At 37.7% G+C, this 14,977-nt stretch overlaps 1 protein-coding gene across 5 annotated transcripts in view; it reads right to left on the reverse strand.

Annotated features, from left to right (window-relative positions):
- The window catches only part of LOC136834371 (late secretory pathway protein AVL9 homolog), an 82,715-nt gene extending 68,016 nt beyond the window's left edge, over window positions 1-14,699 (reverse strand). For 4 of the 5 annotated variants that reach the window (XM_067096916.1, XM_067096914.1, XM_067096913.1 and 1 more), the window contains exons 1-2: window positions 14,585-14,699; window positions 11,136-11,325 (exon numbers count right to left, since the gene is read on the reverse strand). In XM_067096916.1, coding sequence (XP_066953017.1) covers window positions 11,136-11,191 — 56 coding nt within the window. In that variant the 5' untranslated portion in view covers window positions 11,192-11,325; window positions 14,585-14,699. Of the gene's footprint in view, window positions 1-11,135; window positions 11,326-14,328; window positions 14,350-14,584 lie in introns of all 5 variants that reach the window. The other variant, XM_067096915.1, reaches the window with a different exon arrangement.
- Window positions 14,700-14,977: the final 278 nt, after the last annotated feature.

The following is a 14,977-nucleotide window of genomic DNA, read 5'->3' on the forward strand; positions in this document are numbered from 1 at the left end:
TTGGCCAAAAAAACGTAGGGCAAAGGAGCAAACTGCATCCCCTTGGGAAAAACCTACCCTTTTATCGATGGCTTGAATTCCACTAATGCGTTTAGCAGTAGCTGACGCAAGGAGGAAGAGTGCCTTACGAGTGAGGTTCCTAAGAGAGGCAAAACGGATGGGTTCAAAAGCAGGACCTGTCAGCCACTTCAAGACTACATCCAGGTTCCAAGAGACCAGATTGTCTTCCTCTGCTTTGACACATCAAAGGGCTTGATCAGGTCGTTAATGTCCGAGTTTGACGAAAGATCCAGGCCTCTATGTTTAAAAACAGCTAAGCATAGCTCCATACCCCTTAATTGTGGAGGAAGACAAATTCTTAGAATTTCTCAGATATGGGAGGAAATCAGCAACCTGCATTACAGATGTCTCAGAAGAAGAGACATTGTGGTGTGGCACCACTGATGGAAAACTGCCCACTTGGCCTGGTAGACGAGGCTAGAAGACTTTTGCCTGCATCTTGCAATAGCCTCTGCAGCTCCCCTTGAAAAGTCTTTTGCTCTGACAAGCGTGCGGACAGTCTGAAGCCTGTCGGGGCAAGAGTCGACAACCCTTGTTGGTGTCTTCTGAAGTGGGGTTGTTTGAGTAAAGATGGATTTTCGGGAAGAAGTCTTGGAAAATCCACCAATAACCAAAGAAGGTCTGGGAACAATTCCTTCAGGGGCCAAAACAAGGCTATGAGGGTCATAGTTGTGTTGTGGTGGGCTTGAAATTTGTTTATCACCTCCCTGATCATGCTGAAGGGTGAAAAAGCATACAGGTCCAGATTGGACCAGTCTTGCAGCAAGGTGTCTGTTGCCCATGCAAGAGGATCTAGGGCTGGAGAGCAGAAGAGAGGAAGAAGATGGTTCTTCGAGGTGGCAAACAGGTCTAATGTTGGTTTGTCCCACAGTTTCCAAAGATCTAGACACACCAGAGGATCCAAGGTCCATTTGGTGGGAAGGACCTGCTTCCGACGGCTCAGCTTGTCTGCCAAAACATTTAATTTCCCTTGCATAAACAGGGTGACCTGAATCACTTGATTTTTTATCTGCCCACATGAGTAGGTCTCTTGCTGTCTGGCAGAGAGAAAAGGAATGAGTGTTACCTTGTTTCCAGATATATGCTAAGGCCGTGGTATTGTCCTCATGGACTACCACTGTCTTGTTGTGGACCATGGTCGAGAAAAACTGAAGGCCTAGATAAACCACTTTCAGTTCTCTGACATTTATATGTACTGTTGCTCTAGGGCCCACGTGCTGGATACTTTCTGATTCCTGAGAAGAGCTCCCCAGCCTAGTCCGAGGCATCTAAGTATAAGACTAGGTTGGGGTTCAGAGGTTGAAGGGACTTCCCTTCTGATAGTCATTCTTTGGACAGCCACCATTGCAGGTCCACTTTGACCTCAATTGGCCTTTAGAAAGAATTGGAGAATTCCCATATGCAGTCTGCCCAGTTTGACAAACATCTCTATGGATGCCAACGTCTCCAGCAGGCTATGTTGAGCCAAGCAAGACAAAAAGGGCTACAAAACTGTGTACCATCTGAAGGCAGCTGGAAATTCTCTTGGGAGGAAGAAAAGCCTGAAAAGTCAGAGAATTGAGAGTCAACACCAAACAGAGGATCTCTTGGGATGGGGTCAACTGAGACTAATGTAGATTGAAAAGAAGGCCCAGTTCCTTGGTAAGAAGCAAAACCTTGTGCAAGTTCTTCATGCATTTTTCCTTTGACGGGGATCGAAGCAGCCAGTTGTCCAGATACAGAGTTACGTTGATCCCTATCAACTGGAGCCATTTTGAGAGAGGAGCGAGGACTCGAGTGAACATTTGAGGGGCCATCGAAAGGCTGAAGCAAAGGGCCCGAAACTGATATACTTTGTCCTGAAAAATGAACCTTAGAAACTTCCTGGAGTTTGGATGGATTGGAATGTGAAAGTATGCATCCTGCATGTCTAACATTATCATCAAGTCGCCCTGGTGAATGGATTTAAGGACTGAATGGTTCTTCTCCATCTTGAATTTTGTCTTCCGGACAAAATGATTGAGGGTGCTTACATCTAAGACTGGTCTCCAGCCCCTCAATGTTTTCGGAAACACAAAGAGACAGTTGTAGAACCCCTCTGTGTTGGTGTTCTCGACTTCCTCTATGGCCTTCTTGTGGAGGAGGCAGGAAACTTCCTCCAAAAGGGCCGAATGCCTCTCTGAGTGTCTCGAGTAAGCTGACAATGCAATGGGAGAAATGACTAATGGTGGGCTCTCCAGGAATGGGAGGCATAGCCCTCCATCAGAAACTTGATGATCCATGGCTCTGTTTTTCTGAACAGCCACTTTTCCCAAAACTCCCGGAGTCTGGCTCCTACTGGTGCATGAAGGGTTTTGCTTTCACTTTTTGGGCACTGTCTTGGCTGAGCCCTTCTTAATGGACCTTGTTGTGAAACATACATTGGAATGGGTCCTAAACTGAGATCTGGGTCTACCTCCATGAAACGACTGCTCCTGGAGGGGAGAGGCCATCTTAGGTTCAAAGGCAAGCAAATCCTTGGGAAGCTTGGAAGATTCAGCCAACAGATCTTGCATCAACTTCTTCTGAAGGTCGGTCACAATTTCCTTAACAGTGTCCTGCGGGAAGAGGTGAAGGTTGTCCAGAGGAGAAAATAACAGGGCCGATTTCTAAATCTGTGTGACTACCTCAGTAGTAAAGGAGCACCAGAGCTCTCTCTTCTTAAGTATTCCCAATGTGAAGAGGAGAAAGCTCTAGAGAGCCACCTCTAATGGCCTTCTCTGCACAGGACAAGACTCCTAGCCACTCCAAGGCAATTTCTCACAATAAATCTTGGAAGTCCTCAACCTTCTTAGCCAGTGCTCCCACTGTCTAGTCATGAAAGATAAAGACTTCAAAATCTTGAAAAGATCCATAACAAGGTGATCTAGTTCCGCCAATGAAAAAATTACCTTCGTCAACGAAAACGCAGAATGTTCAGAAGAGTCGATGAGGCCAGAGAAGTCCTCTTGGGAGGAAGCAGCGACTCCCAAAGATGAAGCTTCCCCTGTGATGTATGATAAATACCTCGTATGAACTAAGCGAGTGAGAGGAAAGGCGAAAGAAGTTTTCCCTCGCTCCCTTTTAGCTGAAAGCCAATCTCCCATCTCCTTGAGAGACTTCTTGGAGGATGAAGAAAGTACCACCTTAGGGAGTCCAGTCTTGTCGTCCGGATGACTCCTCATTAAAAAAGTCGAGGCAGACGAGACTAGGGCAGCTGGGGTGAAAAAGGTGGGGAAGTTTGCCAAAAGATACTGTAGAAGAGCTGCATAGGAAGAAGGAGGAGCAGGTTCTTGATTGACCTCCTCCTCTTCTGAGGAGACCAGTGACGGGATAGCATCATAGGAAGTCTTGGCAGTGGAGGGAGCTTTCTTCAACAAACTCATGATTTCACCTACTTGTTGTTTGATCGGAGCCAACGACGGTTTGTCTTGATCTCAAGTTGACAGAAACCATGGTCTCTGAGCAGACTGAAGAGGAGAAACAAGTCTGGGAGCGGGAGCTTGGTGCTCAGAGGAGGGTGTCAGGTACTGAAGAGTTGGTGCCAGGCACTCGAAGGTTGTGGACTGGTACTGTACTGGCCTTCCTATACCGCTTAACTGGAAGAGGATCTGCATGGCGACCCACATCATCTGAAAGGCGCTTAAGTGGTCTTGAAGACTCTAGGTATCGTTTCCGGCACCTCTTGTCCACGCCAGAATCGTCAGAACTGGAAGACAACTGATGCACCTCCAAACAGACGCCTTTCCAACAGCAGTCTGTTGACACCTGGGATCGTGTAACAGGCTCAACTGAGGGAGTGACTACCAGTGGACAAACCCCCTCGGCCTCCCTTGGATTTCCGGTATGTCTTCTCCCAGGTTCAGGCTAGTATGACACGGACCTTCGTCTAGGAGAACCGACAGGATGGGTAGCCACCTCCTCCACTTGCACAACACTGTCACATCACTTTTTTAGCAAACACTTTATCCATAATCACTTTCAGTGACTCTCCCAATTCTCCCACTGTATTAACTACAAATCCTATCTTCTTATCGAACCTAGATTCGAGACTGGCAATGGTATTAGGGTCGGAAGCAAGGAAGCCAGGCACGGGAGTAGGTGGATGAATAGTACGAGGGCCAGTATTAGGAGAAAAAGCAGGAATAGGAGTAGAAGGAAGAGTAGGACTAGCTACTAAACTAGGTTTAGGAACAGTTTCTAGGCTAAGTGACTGTCTCTAGGCTCTAGAAGCTGCTTTCCTCTTCCTAGCCCTCTCTAATTTATCAAAGTGCGATATAAGCACTTTCCACTGCTTCTCATCCCAAGAAGAACATTCATCACAAGTTTTCTCCTTACTGCATTCTTGCCCCCTACAATTACTGCATATTGAATACAGATCATAACAAGATTTTGTTAACCTAATTTTACACCATTCCCTGCAATAGTGAAAACTAGAAGTGATGGAATCAGACATAATTCTATAAAAAACTAGGCTAACATTCCAAAAAAGCTAATAAACTGACAAAAACTTGTTGGCTACCAAAACAAAGCAACTGTAGATCATCAAAATACACCTGAAAACCATAAAAAAAAGCTGCTGCAATGGTGCCGATGTGTACGACAAATCGGCAGAAACAAAATTGAGCTTACCTGTCAGTTGTTTCCCAAGTGCTCCAATAGTGGGCGGGGCCTGTCACCTAGGCAAAAAAAAAAAAAAAAATAGAAACGCTACCGCAAATTTTTAAAAAGGCTGCCATGCGAGTAGAAATGTCAGTTATGTACTTACTTGGTAAGTTACTATATGAAAATGTAATTTTTCACTAGGACAAACATTCAAGGTTAAGAATTATTTTATATCATTAGAAAAATCTGACAGTTTTGAAAACTGTAGGTCATACATGTCATACAAAGTAAAATATGAAGGAACCTCTTATCTACCTTATCTGTCAAGCCATCTATATTATTCCAATAAAAAACTACAACCCTTCTGCACACTGACAGAAAAATCACCAACAACAGTTATCAATAACAACTGAATCATCAGCTAAATATACAAAATTAACATACAGAATTAAGTCCCATTAAGCGATTAGAGGTAATTTACTAACATGTTCTGAAGACAATACTACAGTACATACCTAGCAATTCTTTCTCTGAATTAAAACTGCTTTTTAATCCACCATAGTGTTTCCAGCCTTCAAAGTACTAAGATGAAATAATGAAAGTCAGGTACCACTTGTTAAGGTGACAATTTAATAATCTTAATGGTATGTCTGCATACAATCCATAAAAGAAAGCATAATGCAATACAAGATGTTTGTTTAACAACACACACGATGGTATGTACTACTGCAATGCAGGTTCTACATCCCCCTTTACCTTGACAAAGCTCTGAAAAGCTACCAATAAGAGCTCCCCTACAACCCCCTGACTTATCTACCTCATATTTGCATCACCTCAAAAACCTCTCAAACAAGCAGATGTGGGGCAAGATTGATAAAGTCTCACCATTTCCTTGCCAGAAAGAGCACTGTTTCTTAGGCTTCATAATTCACCAACTAAATTATAAGGAATAAAAATTTTTCATTCTACAAACTGTAAGAAAACAAAATGCTACAACTATATCAACTACCAATACTGTAGCCGTTTATTACCAAATGTGCTAGCAACACTAAATAAGATGTAGCAACATTACCTAAGAGTTCCAGAGTTTTAACAATCTTCCCAAACCTGCAACTGCTTACCAAATACCTCTATATCCAAGAGTATGTAGCTGACTGATGGTATAAAATAATAATGATACATGAGACTGCAGTTAAATATAGTAAAAAAACCACCTCTATAACTCTCAGATTTACAAAAGTACCAAGAAATACAAAAGATAAGCCTCCAAGAACACTAATAAGTATGTGAAAAGGAAAATTTACTTCCTTGTGTACAGGTTTACTGAAGTAGGCAATATGTTGTTGTCACAACCCATGTGTTTTAGCCTTCTCATGAATAATCCGTGAACCAGTAAGCAAACAATTTTCTAGGCCATTATACTTTGGTTTGATGTGCATGACTATACACAGCTACAAAATAAAAAATCTGGCAACTATAGACTGAGATATGTGGGCTAAGCTCCCTACACCTTTCAACTACCCCATTCATAGAGTTTCCCTTTGGAACCTGTTAACCCTGTCATCCTAACAGGTGCTTGCTTACTTATATTTTCTGCTTTAGTATTGCTTAGCACTTCCTTGTTGCAATTTTCTTTTCAATATGTGTTGATGTGGTCTCTGAAATTAAACTTGTGTTGCTCCTGGTTGTTTATTCTTTAACTATTGTCCTCATGTACCAAGATTAAATAACCTCTAGGGATTTGCGTATGAAAAAATTGTGAAATGTCTAAGTAATGTAGAAGCTGTATTTAATTTCCAAATATATCCCAAAATACCTGCTAAACTGTTCTTAAATGTTCAGGCCTCTTAGACGGCCCAAGCATGAAATTTATATCACTTGCCAAAAAAGTAATGCTCCAAGTGACTGTAACCCACCCACTCCATCTGTTAATGTGAATAATTTTTAGCACCTTTTACGACTGAAAACCCTCTGTTTCACATGGGTTCTCAAGCAAAACAAATTTGATATTGATGTTGATTAGGAAATAAGCTATACTCAAGTAACTTTTCCTGATTTCTTGCATTCTCATTTCCTTCCATTTTTAACACTGCTTGTTTCCTACATTACAGACTGTTAAAATTTTTACTGTCATGTGCTGAAGTTGCCTTAGTAAATACTGAGCACCATAGTCTGTCTATTGAACCAATAAACATTTTTTAAAAACAAGATTCATATTTTGCTAGCAAAAAGCAGTCTTATGCTGAGGCCCCTCTCTATGTCCTCCCACTGTGGAAACATCTAATCTAGAACAAGGCTCTATACCAAATGGGATAGGTAAGAAGGATTACTCCCCCTATGGTAGTAGGCTCTAGCTTTTCGTTACACCTTTATCTAGAAATGCATTCTGCTTCCTACTTTAAAATGTAATGTAAATGCATACTGAGAAAATGTTTTTTATTGATGAAAAAGAATTTGTTTTAAACACAGATCTAAGGCATGTTTGATGGATTATCCTTAGACAGTACAGCACTACCAAAACCTCCAACTACTTTAGAAAACACATTTGACACAACTACTTTCCATCTTGGTTTTCCTTCTGGACAAGCATAACTAAATAGGTCACATATTTCTTACACAAAAGTGTACAATAAATGAAGAAAAGAATTCTTTCTCCAATACAGTAATAATTTATCATAAGATAAATTTCTCCACTATGATTCAACAAAACCATGAAATAAATCTGATTTAATCTGTTTTTAATATATCAATCATTAAGCCTTAAATATCTTGTACACCAAATAACAGCCAACAATTCACCAAATTCATTAATATTCATATAAAACTATATATCACCATCACATCAATCATATATTTTCTGCTTGATGTTTACTTTGCGAAGGATTTCACTTTACAATGACATCTGTATATTACTCCAATGAACCACATGCACAAATGTCAATTCCTGGTGTTTTTTCATAAACACAACAAAATACATGCATCCTCATCTAAGAGCTAGGTATGCCTATACTGCATAATGATGCTGGCCAACAAATCACGCATTTAATTTTTATTTCTATCCTCTTAATGTTGTTCTTAGCCATTTAAAAATCACTACGACAAAACCAAGAACAAAAAGACACTTCAAACTGCACCCATCTGACCAGTAATACAGCTATGTTACAAATTGTTTGTATATGCAGTAAACTACCATGCTGTACAATACTGTACCCATTTTAATATGATAAAAGTTTACCTGTCACATGAAATGAAGCCACCAGGTAATAAGTAATACTCAAAACAATGACACAGGACACTCAAATCATCAACTTGCTGGAAAATCTCTAAACAGGCAATTGTGCCAGTTAGAAAATTTTGGAAGATGAAAAATGTTGACACTTTGGTCTAGCAATGCTGGATATGTAACATATTTAAAGGTTACATGAAATATCAACATACTAAAAGATGTACAGGGACAAATCATATAATCTGGAACACATACAACACAAGAGGCACTGCACTGGATTACTGAAAAACTAATTCTTACACCTTGTCCCTAGCTTGCTCTAAATCGTAATCTACCCACCACATACAACAGTCACTTTAACAAGAGACTGATCCTAAGTTTTGCTACAAAAAAATACCTGAAAATAATACACTGCTGTGAAATGAATGCAATGACACCAGGATGTAAAATACTGCACTCCATACTCTCAAAATAACTTTTAAGAAACAACCTAACTGGGAAAGCATTTACTGTTACAGAAGAAATAGAGAGTAAAGTATATCCAAAAGATATTTACTTCTTAATTTATCCCAACAGCCTTAAGGCTAAAATAGGAAGATGAAAAACAATAAATAAATGTTTGCATTCCATATGTATAAATGTAATAAGGGAAGAAAATAAGTGATTTTTAACTCATATAATTTATCAAAAGTTACTGAAAAATGACACTATAAAAAGAGCAATAAAAAAATCTCCCCGATCATTAAAAATAACTGACTTAAAAACATATCACATGGAAACAAAAAAATTTCAAGCAGAATTAAAAAATTAATGGAGAATATACATTTAACAACTCTCTCTCTCTTATTTGTTACCAAAAATACTACACTTGCCTCCCTAGCAAGTGATACCAGGTATTACCTGGGTGAAGCGGAAGCAACTTAAGGAACACCCTTAAGCTCACTGTGCCTCTGACTGCCTGAGCAGTGAGTTACTTACGTGGTGATTGGTTGACTGTAATGGGTCACAGCCAAGATAGAGAGAGAGAGAGAGAGAGAGAGAGAGAGAGAGAGAGAGAGAGAGAGAGAGAGAGAGAGAAATCAAGCAATTACTGTTGTCAAATTGTTTATGAATTATTATTTCAAATGGGCAAGGAACCATTCATCAGATTTTCTGTCCACTTTCTCAAGTATTTGCAATACCTTGTTCCTTTATAGACCTACTAACAAGAAAAGATTTTAAAATTTTTTTATTAAAAACCTAAAGAGAGACAAGAGAGAGAGAGAGAGAGAGAGAGAGAGAGAGAGAGAGAGAGAGATTGATAATTTAATTTTCACATCGACTGTAACTGGATGCAATCCATATACGTAAAATGAAAAATTAGGCCCAATCCTTACCTCTACTTATATATATACTTCATTTGCAACTTATCTAAAGAAAATTTATTCTATAACTTTCATCCTTTCATTAATAGAAATTAAGAAAAGCTATAGACTTCATTTTGCAAGGGAATTATTGCCAATAGCCTGAAAACTTATTCTGCCCTTTTTGCCATGAACTATCACAGGAAGCTATTGCTTATTGGCACTGGGCACAATTCATGAAGGTCCTTTCACCATTAATTCCTCTAGTTCTTTTCTCTTTATTTACAATGGGAATAGAAGATGCAACAATTGTATTAAATTCAGCAATTATTGGCTTGGCACCTGTGAAACTTTTTTCATCATACAATAGTAAAAATCCTATGGTTTGCAAGATTGACATCATACAGTGTTTTGTCAAAAAGATGATTTACACTGTTCTGTGCAACAAAAATCAAAATACATCATTCACATATAAAAATAAAGAAAATATACAGGGCAACCATTAAAAGCATGCCTCATGAAAAACAAAAAAGCATAAACACTAGCAGACTCATTGTTGAATGAACAAAAGCTGATCAGAGGCATGAGCCTAATGTACTCAGTTACAAAGGGTTTGTGCCAAACTCTGAGATATTTCAACATTACATTCCCTTTTTTTTAAGTAAAATTTACTCAACATGATAGCTGAATTACTGAAAACCACTAAGTATGAAATAGTCTTGCCTGATATGACATTTTACATGAAAGAAACTTAAACTAAATACTGTACAGAATATCACTGAAGCAAAGCCAAGTAAAATACAAAACTACAATTTATTGACTTGAAGTAATTTTGGGTGATAAGACAAGTATGATAATAAAATACAGTACACAAAAGCTACACAGTATTAATCCTCATATTATGGGGGCCCCTCACAAGATGGGATTTTGAGATAATGAACCATCCAATCAAACATTCAGACAAGTTTTTGAGGTTTTTGGAGACTCCCTTAAAGGAAAGTTACTTTTTCTTAATATCTCTGCTATAGTCACCAGAAGTAAAGAGCTTCTGGAGTTCTGACAAAGTCCTGCCTTTCTCTGTATCCCCTCACAAGCTCTTGTCTCAAAGTTCAGAGCCAACTAGTGGCAAGATGCCTTTTACCTGATAAATTTCTGTAAAAAAAATATCTGAGACTTCACATGGTTCAGTGCATCCTACACAAGATGAAAACATCTTGGAGATTATTCTTCATCCAACCAATGTTAAACACAAAAACATGCAATACAGTAGCTTTGCTGATTAAAGAATCCTAGCATCCCTCCTTTGTTCCACAGACATGAACATTGCAATACTGGATCTCTTTGCCTAACCCCCATACCACTGCTAAAATGAATTCCCTAACCGTACTCTTCAACCTCTACAGCGCTGCTTTTACTGACCAGAATATCACTCTCTGGTGTCGTCTAGTCTTGGTAATCTTCTTTGCCATTTCAAGGCACCTGGTTGAGTAACTTTGAACACTCAAGTTCTGCCTTCATGCCCTCTGAGTTTTTTCCCATACACCTTTGCTTTAGGGAAATCTTGCTCTCCTCAAATTTTGAAGTGTCAAGTAGCAAACATGAGATTCAAAATTCAACAAAATAACAGAATATTGTGCACAAATACTTCTCACCTTAAAGTCCTACTTCTACTTGCTCATCTACTGGAAAAATACAATAATAGCTCCTGATAATCTGACTACAAAAGATAATAACACTACAAAAGTTATTAAACTATTACAAAAAATTATTTTTGACTGAGTTCTACCAACAAGTTAATTTTTTACCTAGGTTAACCACCACATACCTTATGTATAGTAATGTGTGGATTAAGCTGTAATCAACTTGACAATACTGAAAATTACTTACAATTTCAAAGTACTAACCTCAGTGAAGCAGCATGTGCTAGTCCATTTGGGAAATTATCAGGAAATAATGCCATCAAGGATGTGATAGTACGGACGAGGGGTCCAACAGGACTGTGGTAGAAGAGTACCCGTCGTTCCAGAAGTACCAACTTGAATAACACCAAAATATTTCGGCCAAATATTCTTACAGCATCAGAAACATAGACTCCTGTGTACAAAAGTCACCAAATGAAGTTTAGTGGCCACACAAATGTCATTTTCTTTGAAACAAAATTAATCTATCATATACAAACCCATTACTTTCACTTCAGCCCAGTTTATGCTTTAAGCAAATTTCCAAACATTATAAATCCACTGCAGAAAAAAAAGATGGGTGTGGTATATACTGGATCATGTGCACTTGGCTCACAGGCACAAATTCCCTTGGGGAAAACAGTAGTTTACAACCCTTTGTCTCTCATGATCCAGCTGCAAAATTTTAACTGAATAAAAACTGAAATACTTACCTTTAGGAGCTTTACTATATTTGAAAGTTGTGATCTTTTATCTTTTTTTCACGTTTATCTTTTTATCACATGAGGAATTATATTTTTTTTACAGAATCTTTCTATATTTCATGAAATATTCCATTCTTTATTTTAAAATATATATTATTTAGATCTGTCTTTTCAGATGGCTGTGTGGTTCATATCATTTGTATATAAAGGTATTAGAGCCATAAAAACAGGCATGATAATGGGAGGGAAACTGTATGCACCTTTTCCCCCTATCTTTTATTCATAGCTGTCCCTGGTTTAACTTATTTTCACTTTTACACCTCACCTTTACTTGTGCATAAATTTTCTTTGTGGATTATTGAGTACTATTAACAAAATGCTATTTTTTTCAGTAATTATTCTTCTACTTTTCTTCCTCTTCCTCTATCTTCATACAGTGGTTCTGGTTCATATTTTTCCTTTTTCTTTGTCCTACGTTATATACAGTACTTCTTATTTACCTGCCTTAATCTATAAATAATTCTGTTCGAAAATGCAAATATGAAAATTTTTATGATAAAATTAATTATTTGGATACTTACCTACTGTTAAAGTTAGCTTGTATCTTCTCGCACCTAATGGCACGAAGATATGAGCTATATCTTCTCTCACACTGACCCCATCCTTGAATTTTGCACGCTCCTCATAAATTTATTTGATCTTTTATTTGGGGGAAGAGGATAACAAAATTCCATAATTATGGAATTATTAATGTGGTCTACAGTATAGAAAAAGTAGTACTGTACTGTAGCAGAATGAGAAAACTATATAAATGGCGCATTACTGTACCTGCTGAATATGTAACTACAGGCAGTCCCCGAGTAACGGCGGGCTCGGTTAACAGCGATTTGGTTTTATGGCGCTTGTCTAGTGACAAAAATCTGCAATTTTCGGCGCCGAAAATCACCGATTTCCGCTTATCGGCGCCAATAATTGGGTATTGGCACCAATATATACCTAACAGAGGCGCCAATGACCAAAAATTGGCACTTTTCGGCGCTGATAACCCCCGAAAAGTGCCGATTTTCGGTTATCATCACATCCTTAGAAACAGAACCCCGCCGATAACCGGGGACTGCCTGCATGTGATATATTTTATTTAGAGAATATCAAAACAAAGTATTACAAGTGCAATACAGTACAGTAATAATTTTCTGGAGAACAATGAAATGTCCTTGAATGTAAGGTAAAAATAAAATCAACATTCACTAGTAATAGATGAAAAATGAGAAAAATGTGGAAAACAAGCAATAAAAAGGAATAGTTTTGAGGCTGAATACAAGGTGCTTCAGTGCTAAATATTCTTTCACTTTGTTGTATCTCTGCTTTGCTATTAAGTGGCTTTCCCTAATAATCATGGGTTCAAACCAAGGTGTACTGTATTATCAATATTATTATTGTCTAATAAAAATCCACAATTATATAGTAAACTATATTACTATGTAAAATATACAAGCAAAGAACTTTTGAACACCTGAACCATGTTCCTCATCAGTGTTAATGTTAAAATGCATTTTAATGTTAATACTGATGAGGAACACAAGTTCAAGTGTTTGAAAGTCTTTGCTTGTATATTTTACATAGTAATACAGTTTACTATATAATTGTGCATTTTTATTACACAGATTTTTTTCACAAGATTGTGAATTTCTTAGCAATATTATTATCATTAGCCAAGCTGCAAACCTAACTGGAAAAACAGAATGTTACAAGCCCAAATGCTCTAAACAGTCTAGGGGCAAAAAAAAAAAAAAAAAAAAGAAATACTTTAGTGAAGTAAACTGTACATGAGAAATAACAAAAGACACATCAGTTAAAACAAATTATGAAATGAGACTAACAAGAGACTCCCCAGCTCAACAAATAAAAAGCATTTACACCCAGTCTGACCTTCTGAACTCCCAACAATTAAACTTTTTGCAGTTTGGCTCATCAATGAAAATGAAGACAACCACAGAAAAATGCAATTCAAACAAATGCTGCCACAGTAATTGAGTGAGTCTGTTGTGGAATTCAGCAAGGTGCAGATATTGTTTCAAAAGATACACCTATATCTAGGTGTTACTATTAAACCTTCGAGTTTATGATGAGGTCATTTAACATCACTCAACTCCCATTGCTTGGGATTCTGATGAAGTCAAATGATGTCATCCACCGACAATTTTGGGCAAGCCTCAATGTGTCATCAGGAGTTTTTCTTAATGCTTTTTTAATTTCCCAACAGAGTGCAGAAGAATGTATGTATTCAGCTTCAAAATTATATAAAAATCAGCTTTTTATCATTAAAAAAAAATTCACATCAATCAATAAAAGGCAAACATTGCTATGTCCATAAAAAATTAGTGTGCTTTGCCACATAAATTTTGGGATGCCCTCAACAGCCTAGTAGACTGGTGACAGCTATGTTTTTGAAAGAAGTTATATACACAGTAGTTATTTTGAAACTGCTGGAAAAGTGGAAACCTCAAATACACAATAAATGAAATCGGGACAAATTCTTTACGAAACGAGCCATGCACACATAATACAAAATAAAAACTAATTACGATGCAGTTACATCTTAAAATAAGTGGGTCTTTTCATCCATTTTTATAGAAATCATCTGTAAAATACTGAGGATTGAAACACTGTAAATCATGCAGTAAAATCAATAAGATGCACTGTACAATTCTTACCATATTTATCCTCATGGTCAACTAATAAGAGAGTTTCATGAGCTGTGAGTACAAAAATGTATCCTACTCATCACATTTAAGTTGTTCCACTACTAGAGGCCCAGTAAAGACATTTTTCTAAGAGCTTAAATAATAAGCAAAAGGTTAATTAATATCAAATGTATAGGGCAAATGTTTCAAGCAAGTTCTTCTATACCTATTAATCAATAGCATATATAGTCCTTTAATAAAGAAGAAGCATATACTTTAAGCTTACCATGATTCAGTTTGTCCCTCCAGTTTGTTGTATTCAAGTCATGGTATAAACCCTCTAAGTCCTGGACATCTGAAAAGTCTGCACCCTTGAAGTACACCTTCGTAGTCACTTGCAGACGTTCCTGTAACAGTCACTTATGTTAGGAGCTCTGAGGTATATTTACACACTAATTTATGCAGTTAAAATCCATCAAATCTTTTCAAACAACAAATTAGTATCCCTAAAGGCAGTTAGGAACTAAACCATACAATAGACTAGATTAGCCTTTTAGCTTACGAAAGGAAAAAAAATTACTTAAAATTTCCATGACATTACCAAGGAAGAAATATGCTTCATACACAATATTGCCACGGAAAGAAATATGAAAATTTTCATGATAAAATTAATTATTTG

Source organism: Macrobrachium rosenbergii, chromosome 53 (assembly GCF_040412425.1).
Source record: "Macrobrachium rosenbergii isolate ZJJX-2024 chromosome 53, ASM4041242v1, whole genome shotgun sequence".
Lineage (NCBI taxonomy): Eukaryota > Metazoa > Arthropoda > Malacostraca > Decapoda > Palaemonidae > Macrobrachium > Macrobrachium rosenbergii.